At 39.4% G+C, this 17,421-nt stretch overlaps 1 protein-coding gene across 5 annotated transcripts in view; it reads right to left on the bottom strand.

Moving 5' to 3' along the window:
• Positions 1-913: 913 nt before the first annotated feature.
• Positions 914-17,421, bottom strand: part of LOC124476879 (protein inscuteable homolog) — a 29,041-nt gene continuing 12,533 nt past the window's right edge. For 3 of the 5 annotated variants that reach the window (XM_047034297.1, XM_047034298.1, XM_047034300.1), the window contains 11 exons: positions 12,926-13,295; positions 12,275-12,327; positions 12,008-12,131; positions 10,872-10,985; positions 8,335-8,460; positions 5,904-6,075; positions 5,538-5,716; positions 5,164-5,230; positions 4,519-4,674; positions 4,123-4,199; positions 914-3,478 (listed from right to left, as the gene is read on the bottom strand). In XM_047034297.1, coding sequence (XP_046890253.1) covers positions 3,350-3,478; positions 4,123-4,199; positions 4,519-4,674; positions 5,164-5,230; positions 5,538-5,716; positions 5,904-6,075; positions 8,335-8,460; positions 10,872-10,985; positions 12,008-12,131; positions 12,275-12,327; positions 12,926-13,295 — 1,567 coding nt within the window. In that variant the 3' untranslated portion in view covers positions 914-3,349. The remainder of the gene's footprint in view (positions 3,479-4,122; positions 4,200-4,518; positions 4,675-5,163; positions 5,231-5,537; positions 5,717-5,903; positions 6,076-8,334; positions 8,461-10,871; positions 10,986-12,007; positions 12,132-12,274; positions 12,328-12,925; positions 13,296-17,421) is intronic. The other 2 variants (XM_047034299.1, XM_047034301.1) reach the window with 1 other exon arrangement.

Genomic DNA, 17,421 nt, shown 5'->3' with positions numbered 1-17,421 from the left:
TTCTTTGGAAAATAATCAGACGCTTTCATGTTTTCTGTATTGTGTCATCAACTTTAATGAAAATTGATCACATAATATTATTTTCTGTAGGTTGTCACAATATGCCATAAAGACACATTGATTATAATTATTTTGACTAAAATATTAAATTATACAATAATCATGAAATGTTATTCAGTACTTTGCAGAACATCACGATTAACCCTAACACCTTGAGGATGCCCTCAAACTCCATCTGACTGTATGATGAGTGTGGGTGAACTGCTATACATCAAGCCTGTCCACCGATATTACACGTGCGGTTCAAATTCAGGTTCAGGTTGGGTTCATCAAGGACATTCAAATGGATGGCATTAGCCATGTGATGAGCAGTAAATAGTTTTTATCCAACTTAACAATTGGCGTTCTTCCAAATGAGTTTGCCACAAAAACGGTATTCCTAATTCCATCAGAGTCCTTTAGGTACCATTTGTAAAGCTGCAGCAGGTCTTTCATGCAGACACTGAGGAGTGTCCTTGATCTGGGCACACAAAACTTTGACGCAGTTGGGCTCTTGGTCATATCCCTTGGCCAAGGCCCTACTTGCCTAGTTATTTATACATACTGTAGTTTATTCAGGCGGCCAGCTCTAGAAGGAGTCTTGGTGGTCCACATTTTGTAACCTTTTTAGGGGATCATGGAGAGTTGCTTAGACCTCAAATGGTTTGGATTTTGCTCTTACATACAATGTGAATTATGGAAGCTCATTTGAGTAGCTGTGTGCATTCTTTTTTTTTATTGCATGTAATGTAGACTCCACTGAAGTTCCATAGACATCTCATTGATGATCAAAATATGCAGCAAGCTTGATTACCATAGAAAATAATCTACTGTGTATTCAATAACAATAAGACACGTTTATACAGTTCAATAATATATTAATACAGTTCAAATGTAATTCGTTTATTGAGTTTTGCTTTGTCATCATGAGGTATTGTGAGTTAATACTACTAACAATAATGTTGAAAACAGTTTTTGTAATCCATTTTTGATTGTAACAGACAAATGTGGCTAATTGTCAAAGTACAAATTCATTTCCGAAGGCAGTCTGTTTTGAGGTTCAATTTCCTGATTGCCTTTGTCAAGAGCACATTATATGACATCAATGTGCTGACTAAAGTGATGCATGTTTTTATTGTTCTTCTTTGAATGGAACATCTTTACATTGTTTGGTAAGTCAATTGAAATACATTTTAGAGGCGTTTTCTAAGAGGTTAGGCCCTGGAATTCTTTTTTGTGACAGACATGAGGAAATTGGTTTTATGTTGAAAGTGAACAACAGAAAGAATATGAATCTTTGAACGTTCGGTTCCACCAAGTCTTCACACATACTTGAAGTCTGCATTTGTTCATGTTTTGACAAGGAGGAGAAAGTAAGCTAAACTTAAGGACAAGAATAGGCAACAAATAATGTGAGTGAAGCAGTCACAGAGTTGGATGTTAGGGCAAGCCAAAGCTGTAATGCTTAGCCCCAGACATGGCCGAAAAAAATAACATCAAAATAACCTGTATTTCCCAATCCTCTGTGTCTTGTTTTCCTCTGTGTCCAACGCTCTACATATTTCATTGGGCATTAACAAAGCGGCCAGGAGCATATACAATCACAAAGCTCTCTGAACCCACAGCCATGGACACCACAAACGCGTTCACATGCACACACACATAGACTCACGATCGTCTTAGCACTGGACCACAGTAACAAGCCTGTTCTGTGCCCTTAAGGGAAAAGAAGCAGCAGAAATGAAGACACATGACGCTCAATTGTCTCTCCAAGGAGAGGAAGGGTTACAGAAAACAAGAGTGTGAAGAAACTTTCATCAGGCAGATGACAATACAAAGGGATAGTGCTGTGTGTTGCCTCCCACATGACCAATACAGTACTGGGTCCTTCTGTTGAAAGCTGGAGGACAACTAGCCACGGTCCCTTTGGTCCTCAGGATTCTTTGACCTGGTAGTTCAAAGTCACTAGAGGACCTTTGGACCCTCCTCTGTATTTTTTCCATCTCTCTCAATCATTCTTTGTGGGACAAAAGCCTTGTTCTTCAATACAAAACTACATTATTCCCTGGAGATGTACATTGATAGAGAGAGAGATGGAAAGAGGGGAGAGAGAAATGACTGACTAGGAATTCATTCGATTTTAAGAAGGGACATGCTCGACTGTATGGCATCATTGATTATTGAACAGGTCTCTGCTACCAACATCTTTGATTCATCCACACAGACAGAAACAAAAGGTTCTGAATAAAACCGTAATGGCTTTTCACCTATCTCTCCATGAGATCACTCTGATAAAAAAAGTACAAAAAAGGTTTAGAATGTTTTTTAGATCCAGGATTAATTAACCATATAAGCCTTTTCACTCTGCCTGGCAAAACGGCTTTCACCAATTTAAGGCTCCGTCAGGAAACTGAAAGCTAAAAACAATTTTTTCAATAGAGAAAATAAAGAAAAATCAATCAGAAGCCTTGTTCTGAAAAGTGTTCTGCAGTGTTTTCTTGAAATGTTCAAGTTAACATGGAATTGATCTTTAAATGATGACATTGATTAAAACAAGTGTAAATCATAAGATATGCTTTTTTTTATTATCTGCATGCCATACAATAGCATAACATTATTTAGATTCAGGATATTTAAATAAAAGGATAGTAACGGGTTTTGAGACATGTCACTTCTTAATAGATTGAAACGCACAATTTTACAATTCAATACACAAACCAGATCATTAACGTCCCATATAACCTTTTCATAGGAGGTCTGCTCTTACTTTGACCATCCTCTAAAATGCCTTATTCTGAACTGCACGATTCTGAACGTGTGTCTGCGTTTTGAGCAACCCATGAAGTTGGCAGCTGACACTGAACAATGAAAATTGACAGATTCTGACCAGTACAATTATAAAATAGTAAATAGTAAAAAAAAACTAAAAAAACATTGCAGCTTCATATGCATGTTTGTTGTGCATAAACCTGTTGGGTTCTGAAGGTCTTCAGCTTCTACCGCAGGCTCAACAAAAGCACCCTTTATTATTGTAGGTAGAACCTTTCTAGAGGAGAGGAGATTTGTTTTATAGAATCTAATATTGTGTCATGGATGGGATAAGGACAACATTTCACAGTCATTTCTCATCTACAAACTCAAAGTGTTCACTGTAGCTCCCAAAATCTTCCATTACCTCTAGAAATATTTTCGAGTCTCTAGCTGAGTTCTCAGAGTGGCAAAAATATTGGCTCCTGTGACCCACCATTGGTTATCCTTCAGAGGCATGAAGCATTTCTTTATTTTGAGAGTTTTTGTCTGGACCTCCCTCTCATACAAAGCTCTCCTCCATGTTGGAACACAGCAGGAAAGAATCCACCAGACGAGGTTTGATGAGCTGCTGATGGTCTATAGCCTCAATGCTCTCTGGACAGCCTGCCGCCAGCCTCCTCAGGGCAGCCTAGGATTCAAGTTCAACAGGAATGAACAGTCAATGCATTTGACAATACAATGACATAAAATACTGGTAGATAGAGATACAGTCTACACCCAAAAAAACTCACATATGCACACCAGCATAATAACATTCAATTGAATTGAACACTATATCACACACACATGCATTATGGTGAAAATGAGCTCTGCCTCACAGTTGAATCATTACAGTAAATTTTTGACAATTATATATAGATCTGAAGAGCCTGAACATGATCTGATTTGATCAATTATGGTCAGGCAGAGTAAGTAATACAGGGCTTATGTATGACATGTACATATTTAAACAGGGATTTGCACTGTGTGATCTTATCAACCTATGATGACAAGGTTAGTTGAGCTACTCTGGGCTGTCTTGTGTTTCAATACAGCCCAGTGGACATTTAACTACTAATTAGATTGAACAGTAATGAGATTCTGTACACTTGTGGTCTGGGCATTCCTTGAGAATATTCCATTGAAGTGTGAGTAGCATTAATGTGTTTTACGTGGATCATTACATAGATCAGGTTTATTATACTGGTTAAAATACACAAATACATCTATTATGGAAACACATTGGTATGCATAACCCTACACATAGACACAGCTACAGTGTTTGATACCTACCAAACAGGCGACCAGTACTGAGTCACTGTTGTTCCTTTCTGATGGTGATCTGCAAAGCTCAATAAGACAAGGAACGGCTGGAGCAAAAAAAGTTTCAATTAGATATACAGTATGTTTGGTAAAACATCTAGAGTGATTTTATTATTCTGTCTGAACATCAGAAAGAGCCTCACTGAATTGATTAATTAATGATTAAAAAAGATCAGGTTCTCCAGGGATATACACATATATTCTAGCAAAGAACTGTGTTCTGTGATGAAACAGCTGTTGAGATATAATCTTGTATGAAATCATCCAATTTGTTTGAAAGACTGCTGTGTAAATAGTATAAATAATGAGTATCTATGCCTGGAAAGATTGAGGTGTAAATGTTTAAAGTCAAAACTGAGCTTCTACCTTGCAGCTGGATGGCCATTTGAGCCACCCTTGGATCTCTGCTCAGACGTGCTAGAGTGACAGCAGCTTTCTGCTGCACCCGCTCGCATGCAGCACCCTCCGATGGACTGGTGGAGGACGGCTTCTCAATCAAGAGCAGAAGAAGTCTATCAATCCCTGCAAGTCAAAACATCAGTCACAACATAGTCACAGGAATCAGATGACCAACAAAAAAACGAACGAAAAAAAAGACTATTAATGCAATACTACATATTGCATTAATAATCAGTATAGTGTTGATTCAAAAGTACAAACAATTAACTGAAATGGGTTAAGGTTAGAAATGACATATTAGAGACAAAACACAAATAAAGAAGGTTGACCCAAAAAGGTATAATTTGTAAGCACATTAAATAGGCAGTGCACAGTTCCTTCTCTGAGCATTTCTTCATTGCATGTGGCCTGATGTTGCCATCTTGTGGATCATATTTATTCTTCATGATGTTGTAGCCTACATATTTAGGGATGTGAAATTTGCTACTGTATATAGTCACACATTTCACTACTCTGTTTTGTACATTGAATTTAAATTGTATTATTAAAGTGTATTGGCAGACACTTTTATCAAAAGTGACGTACAAATAGTGCAAACAGATGTCTGTGTACCTTTCTCTTGAAGGACTTCAGATGCAGATTGCTCTATGACCGAGAGGTTGGCCAGGATGGTCACCACCTAAAAGGACCAAGGCAACCAGGCAGTGTCATTTAAGAGTGATAAAGCTGGATTTAATACCAACAGTTGGCAAGGTGTATCGAAACTTGTCACTAGATTTAGCAACTTTTTGCCTTACCGACCAACAAAAAATATAATCTAGACATTTCAAAGAGTCAATAGTGATTTTTGGTGAGATTTGTTTGGCAAAACCGTTTTAAATAAATGTAACAAGCTGTGAGGTGTTGACTGTTGGGTGTTGTAGCAGTTTATAATGAGTATCATCAATAGGGGACCCTTAAAATTAACGTTTGAGGTGCTGCTTCACCTGGTCCTTGGAATAAGGTGTATCTACTCTCTGGCGGTCTTTGCAAGCCTGGAGGAGGATGTGGATGGCATTGAGCTGGAGGAGAGTCTCACAGGCCATGCTGTCGAAGAACGTAATGTTGGCAAGAGCAGCAGATGCGAGTAGGAAGACTTCGCCACACGAGGCGCTCTCACACAACTCTGGAGGGGACAAAACCAAAGACATGTAATGCAACATACATTTTTGTGAAAATGATTTGTGAAAATAATTTCACAAAGCAGTTCCAGTTGGCTATAAGAAGCTCTATTTCCTCATTTAACATTGATTCAGTAAATTATGAAGGATGATTTTTTTTGGAGGGGGAGAAATGAAACGCTTTCCACTCACTGATGAGGGCAGTGACAATATCCTGCATGCTCTCCAGGAAACTGGCCAGTTGTTGGGTGGAGGTGTGATGAGGGGAGGTTATCTGGGCTACCACCGCTGCTGCCTCTGCCCTTGCCGCTTCTGTGCTGTTCTCATCTGTCAGGATATCTGCCAAGCACAGAATCCCATCAACCTGGAGAAAGAATGTCACACACACATTTGATTTAGTATTGACATACATACTGCAAACATTAAAACACACACACACACAAATAGAGAAACGTTATCTCATGGTGCACACACGCACAAACACATCAAAGTGTAGAAGTCATTGTGATTTACAGTAACAAGCCCTTAGCATTTAATTCACTCCAAAGTGCAGTTTCATTCATATCACTAACACTGTGGCTATTTCTTAGGTGGACAGACCAAGAGGCAAGTGTCCAAGGTGAACCTGAGAGAGACATTAGAGGCTCTGTCCATAAAGTGAAAATGATAAAACCACATGAGAGAGCATAACTTTGTAACTTTGTAAGAACAAATGTAAAAGGAAAAAAAAGAGTTCAATACAAAACTGATGGTGTCTCAAGTACATCATTATCTGTCAATTCTGGAATTCTTAAACAAGAGAAAATCTTCATCCACATGGTGGCAATGTTGCCCAGATGAAACTGTCAGCCTCTACTGAGGTGTTTTAGATCTTGACTGTATACTATAAGCTACAGTGACACTTTAAAATAGGTGTCCACAAAATTATATAAATGCATATATTTATAAAAAGCTCTGTCAACTGTATTATGGTTTCATACTAAGTTGATAAAGGAACACACTACCAATACCTAACCTTAAATCAATGCAATTTTATATATATGCTTTGTGTGCATTAGTTTAACCAACTTTAGACATACAAAATGAAATATAAATTGTCATTTCACAGACACACCTGTCAATCTGTCATCTTGACGAGCATCACAGTGTGGTTATTCATGACAGGGCAAATCCCTATTTAAACCTATTTCTTATCCGTCAGTAATGTGTCAGCTCAGCCAAATGATGCAGAAAAATTGCTCTTCACGCACAGTCCCTACTGTACTGAGATGAACTCCTCCTTTGTGTATCCAAAATGTTCTCATTCATTGTTGGCTCAGAAACTCTGCTGCCTGTTGTCTTCGTCACTCAGTTGACTTGCATAAGAGTTCCGTCTCATTGAGAGTGACACCAACAAGTTTAGTTTTATGTTTTTTGGAGGGATTGTTGGACAGTGTGTGGAAACGTATGGCATTTACTTTTAATGCAAATAAGAGTAGAATAGGAAGTGATGAGTATAGTGTATGATACTAGAGTTGCTAAAAAATAAAATTAAGAATATAATGTGGGAATTCAAAATTCTGCCATTTGGGTTTTTGTTTCCAGAGGAACAGATGTGAAACTTGTCTGACAGGTGCAACACTACTTGGCTAATGATCAACTGTATGCTTTCATTGTGTAATAGTATTCTGGTGCCCCATCGGAGGTAACTAAACTTTTCCCAGTGATAAGAAAAAACACCCATTAGTCCCTTCATTCCGTCACCCAGCAACAGCGACAGGTGTGTCTCTCAAGGTTGAGTGACTGTTCGTGCTCACTTCGTACCAGCACGCTTCCATGACAGGCCCCTCTTGAGACACCAGCTTCTAATCTTGGGTGAATTTGTCTACTGCATCCAGCATCTTTACAGCTGGCTGCTTTTTAGTTGTTGCAAACAGTCATGGCATCATTACCCAGTGAATAAGGTTATATTTACACTAAACTTAATAAACAAATGTCAGCTGTAAGTCTTTATTGGATTCAAAGCTGTTTAATAAAAGTATAAGGTCTGTCAACTGCACACAACACAAACTGATTCTTTCTCTCATTGTCTCAGATTAATTCACACAAACTCCCTCTCTCACCCAGATCTAGAGTATTTCTCTCTTTCCTTTTCCATCTCTCTCTCTCTCTCTCTCTCTCTCTCTCTCTCTCTCTCTCTCTCTCTCTCTCATACACGTACAAACATCTCTGACAACCCATGTTTAGTCTTTTTGAGAAACCAAAATAAATCTGTAATAAGACTGTTATTAAACAGTAACCAGAGAGAAACAAGAGTTCCTTTGTACAGTGAACATTGCATGTGTGGCAAAGTGTCCCACTGGTACCATTGTGACCCCACCAGTTCAAATAGACCAGTGCCTTAGTCAAAACATGCGGAGGCTATGGATAGTGTGTACAATATTAGTAAATCACAACCATCACACGGTGAGCCCAAACATCTACCACTGACGCACTCTATCCCGTATGGACTTTATACAGCTGTGAATCAACAGTTTAATTAACAACGGATGAAGGTTTTATAGGTGCACGAGTAAGTGAAATTTGATTGTATGTGTGTTTGATTGTGTGTGTGTACTGGGAAGAGTGGTAGATGGGTGTATACCTTCTCCAGCTGGTTGATCCCCTCTTCCACGCAGCACACAGAGGCCACGGTCCTTAATGCATGTGCGTAGAGGTCACTGAAGCAGTCCTGCCTGCAGATCTTAAACAAGGCCACCACAGCGCCCTCCTGTGGACAGAATAAACACAATCGGGGCTTATGACGCTAACTCATCTCTCATCATCAGCCACTTGAAACTAGTTGAAAAAAATGAACAATGTCCAACTGAAAGTCAAACAGTGCTAACCCCCCTGACACGCAAACAATTTGAAACTGGCATGACATTTAGGATATTCACGAGTGTCGATTTAATCATCTAGCTATTGACTAAAAACTTTACTTAAAAGCTTAGTTGACTTTCAGTATGCTAGACCGATTTTTCAAAAACTGTTTAGTGCTGGTTTAAACTTTATGAACGTTTTCAAAATCACCATTGGGCCAGCCAAACTCATCAAACTGACCAGTCAAAATTGCCGACTGTGCTTGGTGGACTTGCCAAGCAGACCTCGCAGTGACTCAAATAATTCATAGCACTTAGTAAAACTACCCAATAACACTTTCTATTAGCCTACTCATGTTTTGTCAGTAAACATGGAAACAAGGACTGATTTGGTCTCATCATTATGATTGTCCATCTCCCTTGAGATGCAGATTGAGGTAAACAAACGTAAACATGACTGTAGTCATACCCTATCTCCAGTCACTGTGTATGGAGATTTTCTTTGACAAAAACACTTGCAGAGGAAATCCTATCTGCCGTAGATTGAATTACCTGGAAGTCCAACTCCAGTAACGACCACCATTATCTTAATAGGGCCCATTATTCTGAGGTGGCGTCTAACTCATAGATAGGGGCCATGCTGCCAGGGATTGGAGTGGCTATTCTCCAAGGCCCACACCTGACCGCTCTCCCCTGCCCTCTGCCCTGCCCACGCACTGTATCCAACCATGCCTGGAAAACAAGAGAGGCGCCAACATCGTCCAGTAACTAAGACTTTAGGGACAACCTCCCTTGATCGTGTGAGAAACATCCCTCAAAATATTAGAAGTATAATATTTAAATAAATATTAAAACTAATACTAAACACATGAGATGTTTGGCAAATAATACAATTATACAACGTTGTGTTATTTGACTAGTAAATCCAGAAGAGCCTTTGTGAGGTCAGACAATGATGTTGGACAAGAGGACCTGGCTCGCAATCTCCGTTCTAGTTCATCCCAAAGGTGTTTCATGGTGTTTAGGTCAAGGCTCTGTGCAGGACAGTCACATTTTATTGTAACTCAACAAACATTTCTGTATGGATTAATGGGCAAAGATTCCCACAGACACACTCCAAAAGTTTGTAGAAAGGCTTCCCTGAAGAGTGGAAGCTGTTATAGCTGCAAAGAGAGGACCAACTCCCTATTAATCCCCATGGATTTAGAATGGGATGTCATAAATGCTCCTGTAGGTGTAATAAGTAGGTGTCCCACTACTTTTATCTATTAGTCACCCCAGAAGGTAAACTAAATTGTGTCTCTGACTTTTCCTGAGGAATACAATGCAGAATAAGACTCATCTTTTTTCCCCATACTTAAGTATTGAAGTATCTTACACACACAGAGATAAATTGTCCACAGTTGGCTAAAAGCCAGATGCAGCCACAGATATCTAATCTGCATCTACAGTCAGACCACCGTTACCCCCAACTTTATCTTAGTTATTCAAGCTCCACATAAGACTCAGACTATAAGCACATCTGTCAACAAAAACCGGGAAATGGTTGGAGAGTTGCTGTCGCACTGGACAGCTAATCGTAGAAATGAGAAGAGGGTGAACGAAGACGTCAGCGCTCTGAAAATGGCAGATGACGGAAGAACTTGGAAATGCACCAACAATTACACAACCAACCCTTTTGCCCCAGAGAGAAAGGCTTTAAAACTTCAAAATCTCCATAGCGTGAATAATGAATTTACAAGCCGGTTTGGTTTTATGTTCTGTTTTCATTAGCCCCTCTGGCCGACACGATTTCTTAAACAGTCCTCTAAGGGCTCTTTGAGCAGGAGCATGGTGAGAAAGAAGGGAAGGTAGAGCAGACTGATGTGGTGAAAGACAAGAACACAGACATGCATGCTCTCTGTGATCACTGCTCACTGCTAATAAGAACTGACAGTATTGATCGGATCCAGCAACAGGCGAGGTGTGTGTGTGTGTACTATTGTGTGTAACCTCGGTATCCTGCCAGGAAGAATCTTATCAATAGCATTCTGGAAGCGACTAGTGGGCTAATGGCCATAGGGATATGCTACCCAGTCTGTACTTTCTAATCTTTTTGTGCCATAGCTTTTTAGTTCTAAACATAGATGGGAAGTTGAGTAGGCAGATTGTCAGGTCGTCATCATTAAGTATTATGGGGTTTCATTATGACAAAAAAATTCAAAAAAAAAAATGCAAAGATGGGTGTGATTGTCAGAGGATGTGGCTAATAGACAATCAGGGTGAAGGTGGTTTCTGTTGGCTGTGCTGATGGAGAGGTGTAGCTGAGGCATAGACCCACCTTGGCAATGATGCTGCAAAGCTGTGGCCCATCCTGGGTGAGAGAGAGCAGGTTGCTGATGGCACTGCCGATGGTGTACACATTGTCTGACGACTCAATCTGCCTGATTAGGATCTTGTGAGGGATGGAAGCAACAATATTCAACAATAGATTATAATATAATACAAAATTCTGTAACTAACGCAGAAACCAGGGCTTCGCGTTTAACAGAATGGCTTGAATTCAAATCTAGTGGGATGGCATTTCAATCCAGTCACTCTGTTTTGTGGCTCGAATTGGAATCTCTCCAGCTAGTTCCAACCATGCTGCTAACACAGTCCTATATGAGATGAAAGGGAATGAGAGAAACACTTCCTGGAATAAAATGCTGTCCATTATAAGACTTAATGCTTGTGGAAATTTACAATTGCAGGGTTGGAACCATGTGAATAGAGGAAACTCTTTGTTTTCATTATAACCTCTTAGTAGTCCAGGAGTGATGTCAAAGTCTATTCTAGAGACCTATCAGACTGTGCAAATGTTTGCTATAGTATTCACCCTTTCTATTGGAGCATGGCTTGTTTTCAGGTGCCATTACAATACATTGGGAGGGTTCTGAGTAGAGAGTTAATAGGGTGTGTGCGTGTGTGGTTAAGTCGGGGACGGGGAGGGAGGTCTCTGGTAGTCCGCATTTTACAGTTTTCGTGTAAAATAAAAATATCAAACATAAACACATTTATGTTTGATATTTTTATTTTACACACACATGTACTGTACCACAGTCAATTGAGGCAAATTGGTACACACAAACAAATGACAAACAATCGAACTATCCGAATCAACTTACAATACATTTTGCATTTGAACCAGTGTTCACTGGCCTCAGCACTTACTCACCCTGATGGGATCTGGTGACTAAGTGTATGGCTTTTCCATTATGAAATGGTCTAGGCTTTTACAGTATGTTTCATCGTATCATTAGCAAAATTGCTTGTTACTGCATGCTACCTCTGCTATCAAAAGTATCAAATTAAACCTTTTGATGTCTACAAGACACCCACTTGTGGACTTTACAGCCTCTCATGGTAATTAACTTACAAATATGCAAATTATCAAGGCTATTAGATAACAAAATGATTAGTCTCTAGATTACACACCTGGATCTCATTGGCTAGGGCCAGGTCAATCATATGACTGAACGAATCACTGACATCGGTAAGGATCTCGTGAATGGCCTCCCTCATGGACTTCAGGAAGAATTTGTCTTCGGTATGCAAACATCTGTTGAGGACATATATATATACAAGATTGAGTTTTATTTACTGTAGTTACTGCAAAAGCACACATTTAAGTCTTCATATACAGGGATATTGTGGTACTGCGTCATCATCTAAAAGTATATTTGATTCCATTTTATTGCTTACCTCTCTGTTATGGTAGTCAGCTCTATGCACTTCTCCAATAGAGATTTCTCATACTGTGGGGCGGAGAGAGAAACAGTGAGTAGTTCTAACACTAGTAGTTGAGTAATTCAGGTCAGAAATGTCCTCGCAGCCTCATTACATCACTTTACACATTGTAGACTCCATTTGGATTGGATGTGACTAGTACTTCACTGTACAAAATACAGAATAAAACTATATTCATGAACATTTCCAGTGGTTCACAGTAGACTTAGCCACCAACTAACTTAGTATAGTCGTTTATTTATTGCTATCTGTATATTTAGGAGTTTCACTTGTTAAGCTCAGCATAGATGTAAATTTGTTCCTTGTACTTATATGTTATGTTATGCCAGGTGCTTGCGTTGTCTTGTCTTAAAAATTTCAGTGCCCAGTCTAACCTTGTGTTGTTCTGTGTACCTGACAAATAAAAGACTTGAAACTTAACTAGCCATTCAGACTTCTGTAATGTATGGCTGAAACACAAATTATATAAACACTCAAATTATTAAAAGTATTTATTTTTTTTTCACACCTTAATCAAAGTATACATGCGCAAATTCACTTTCTACCAACTGACCCGTGATGTCCCACGAGCCATTCCCCCTCCACTCTCTTCCTTCTCACCCTCACCTTCTGCAGCTCTGGTGGCGTGTTGCGTGCAGTGCTGTACTCGTGCACCAGCGAGCGCACGTGGCAGTTAGTGCGCACGGCTGTGCTGTGTACCCTCTGCCAGCGGCTCTTCTCCAGCCTCTGGAACATCTTGCCCAGTTCTGTGCTGACCACCAGGGCTCGCCGCAGCAGCGTCTGCAAGTTGTCCCGTGCCACGTGGTCGCCCAGCCCGGACGCCACAATAAGCTCGCCTTGGGGATCCTCCTCCACACCGATGGGCTTGGCCTGCAGCACACACATGCACTCCACCTCGGTCATGTGACGCAGGTCCTCCATCCAGCGCTGCACCGAGTCCACCTGCAGTGATGCCCCCCCACGCATTCTACTGCTGCTATGAAAAAGCACACAGGCATAAAAAGAAAAATTCCAATAGTGTTTTTTTATTACTTTTACTACTTTATGCATATTTCAGTTTTCTCCACAGTTCTGTAAAAAATGTCCCCTCAAACATCAATATTTGGTGTGGAATTAGTGATGTTGTCACCAAACTTGGTCTCACCACTCCTGATGCCTTTCGCAATTAAATGATGCAGGTCATCAATAATATATTTTAGGCTTCTGTCAATCACATTTTCACACATTAAACACATTGTAAACACAAAAATCTATGCATCTTTCCTAAACTCTGCACTAATCTGAACCAACCATTGTTAACAGCCAAGCTTATCTAGGAAACACCAAGCTACCCCAAAATCAATAGTGTGGGAGTGGGGTCTATTACAGAGCAGTAACTGCTGGTCTTGCCTGTCATCTGTCAACTACAATTTCAGCTCACTAGAGATAAGGATTTACCTATGGGTCCACTTGAACAAACACTTCCCATGGTATTTGATCTTACCAAGAATTTAAGCGAATATTTTTTGTGGGTTAGGGGTCTTTTCCAGGGTATTTCACTTGAATGAGTGAAATCAACATTAAATAGGGTGAGCAGTCAATTGATAACATAGAGAAACCGCCTCTTTTTAACGTAAAACATGGGGGAGTTCCATTCATATTCAAGATTACATTATTTGAGGGGGAAGATCAATATGGTGATGTATAATTGTAGGAACAAAGACATGAGTTGTTGTTTATTTTAACCTCACGTTAACAAAAACCCTGTTCTTTTGTACTGATGGAAATCTATCTGGAGCAGGGGGTATCCACAGACATTTTGTATTTATTCATGATTTTTATAGATGCAAAGAGGTAAAGAACCTTGCCTTTAGTGTTGTTGCTGTGCATGCATCCGTTGTCAAGGTTTCAACAGAACTTCTTAAATATCACTGTGCCATTGAGAAAGCACAATGACATATTTTTCCACCAGATAAAATAGGATGCTATTTGTCTGTTTACAAAAGTAAATCAGTTCCCTCTGTTTCCATAGAGGCTTTGTTTGTTTTTCACAAATACTATTAACTGAAGGTCTATTGAAATAAGCCACAATGAAATGCTATATTTAATAAAGCACCACAAATTACAGGGCCTAGAACTTCAGGGAAAATTCATTGCATCCCATTTTTCATATTCACATTCTTCATGTGGGATACAGTCATGCACACAAACACACACACATGCTCACAAGTTTATAGAAAGTGATGCCAACCTAAAATCCTCTCTAGACCTCTCAATGTGTCATCCTCCTCACGGCGTAGGCGAGGTGATTTCTGCTCAGCTCACGTCATTTATGACAATGGGTTCATTGGTTCAACTATTGATCTCCCACAAGCCTCTTCAGTTTACAATTGTGAGATTGTAAATGAGATTGTGAGTCTTAATGAAATGTTATAACTGCAGAACAGCATAACTATCTTCCTCGTATGTGTAAACTTGGCAATAAACCGAATTCTGATATTACAGCTGTAAGATGCTGTATTTCATTTGGTGAAAAAAGAAACAGCACATTTAAAGACAATACTAGAATACCCCAGCATGCACAGGTAAATGTTTTCAATGACCAACAGTAACAGTAACAGCACAGCCTTGGTTACCAGAGTGTTTGTAGACAATTAGCTTGATAAAGCTTGATGGCTGCTTAGCTAACACTGGCTTTGCTTCCCTAAAACCCTTCCCAACCCATTGACCACACGCAATCAGGGGGGCAGCACCCATTGCACCACCAGCACATGGTGGTCACATATTTGTTAATTACTTTGTGTGTCATGGCTGCAGTGAATGGACAGTGATGGGGGCCCTAATTGCCCATCAAGCCTGAAAGAGGTAACCCTGCAACGTTTTACCTGGTGAACCTATAAACATTTGTACAGAGGACCATTTTAAAAATCTGCAATTGAACAAAAAAAAGAAAAATCCCATGTTTGGATTTTGGAGGCTTGCAAGTGAATCCTATGTGTGTTCATTGTTAGCTGTAATCCTGTTAGATTGGAGTTTATTAATATAATATTTGTGTTTGCTGTACTTACTTACGTAGACAGGTGTCTTGTATTATTGCTAAAGTAACGCAGATGTGAATTTTTACAACAACAAAAAATTGTTTATATATATTTTAAAAATAAGCTCAAATTAAATGACCCTCTTCAAATTTCAACAACAATTTACCACATATACAAAATAAATCCTAGCCACACACATCTACATACACATGGCAACTCTTCTCACTGTGTCATGTATTTGGAATTATAGGTGTGTTTTCAAAGAGGAGGAAATAGCCCACTACAGTTTCGAGAGATTGCAAATATTTACATATGAGGCCAGGGAGGGCTAGGGCAACAGTGTCAGCTCTGTTATCACAGACTAGGACTGCAGAGACGAGAAGTCCCACTTCTTAACCAATGGTTGGGGAGGGTGGAGAGAAAGATATTTACACAGTGTGGCCAGTAAACACACATGCTAGAGATAAAAAAAATCTATCAAATATCACAGATGAAAAGAAGGGAGATCTTACCTATCATATCAAGTTGGATATTTATTGTGTGTGTGTTTGTGTTCATGAAAAGGCCTACACTGATATATCAAAAAGTGTAACATATGCACCTTGACCGACTGGGGACTAATGGGCTCCAAATTAATCAAGCTAAGCTCTATAGTTTCTCCCTGTTTCCATTTGTAAAGTCCCACCATTGCTCTTGAAAATACTGTCATGGAATACGTTAGGGTTTAGTCAAACACAGACAAAGTAGACACTTCCAACATGTCAGTAAGTTGACTTTACAAGCCTGCATGACTTCCATCAGCAGGATGACAAAGATGCTGTTTCGTCTACCCAAAATACCGTCTGCCTCTCTCCTGATCAAAAGGAGAGAGAAGCGCAATGAGCAAACAATTAAACAGTTTTTCGAAATAAAATGTAGAAAATCTAACTAGTAACTGAAGCACTAAAATAACTTGATTTTGTATATGGTTGTCTCCTAGTGCTTTTGGAAAATATTGGAAGCTGCAGACCTCTCACACAAATCTCTATCATATATAAATCAATAGTTTTTTTCTCCTAGATATGTTAGGCTGAAAAGGAAACTTTCAAAGTCCCTCACCACGCTATTTGAAGTGTCAGTTTAAATTGTTAACGTGGCCTTTAAATTGCCAACGTTAGCTGCTCTAATAGTAAGTGTCACAAAGCTCTCTAGTTTTGGGAATGTGTCAAGTTTGCTGGTTGACAGCAAGATATCCCCATTTCTCTTGTGACTGCAAAAGAACAACCTGATATAAAGAAGACCAAGGATAAGAAAGTGGGGTAAAAATAAATACTTTTTTTGTACAGCACATTTTAAGAAATTGTTTGCCACTAAAAGTGAGTCACTGTGTTAGGAACTAAATCTATCCATTATAAGTATAGCTCAAGTCCCTGACATTGTCCTTCTTGCACTTCTTTTGTGCTTCTCTCCACGGCATTGACAAGACACACACTCTACAATTCAGCCTTCACTATCAATGATGCTAATACATAAGTTCAAGCTACAATGACGAAAGTCTGTCTATTTTGGGTACTTAGGCAGTACTACGCTAGTTAGCACTGTGTGGTAAACAGACTTGTAAAGCCCGATGGTGCTGGTTTTAACACCTGTCGTCGCTCAAGCTTTGCAAGATTAAGCAGGAAACGACACACATCGCTGAAGGTTCCAGGTGATTGGTTCAACACAAGAGAGACCATGGTTACCGGTTCTGAAACGTCCACCTGGTGCGCCATAAAATAACTTCTCACTGACTGAGTTGTGGAAAATTTAAAGTTCATTTTAAGAGACTGATTTGGAATCCTGTAAATGTTATGCTTAAGTAAATATTTTAATAGATATTTCAATGTGCATGACAATTTGGTCCAAGAAATACCAAGACTTAATCTGGTGATTAGGAATTGTCATCAAAGATTGCAAATACTTAATATCCCTGGGTGTCTCGTTTACTTTAGCACCACCATTACATATTTTGTCACTATACTGAAAATCACAGAATCACATTGGAATCAATTGAAATGTTTTCCGGAGACTACAATAGGAGCAAAGTGTTCACACAGTGAATGGAAT

Source organism: Hypomesus transpacificus, chromosome 14, assembly GCF_021917145.1.
Source record: "Hypomesus transpacificus isolate Combined female chromosome 14, fHypTra1, whole genome shotgun sequence".
Taxonomy (NCBI): domain Eukaryota; kingdom Metazoa; phylum Chordata; class Actinopteri; order Osmeriformes; family Osmeridae; genus Hypomesus; species Hypomesus transpacificus.
This window is presented reverse-complemented; position numbering and strand designations above follow the sequence as displayed.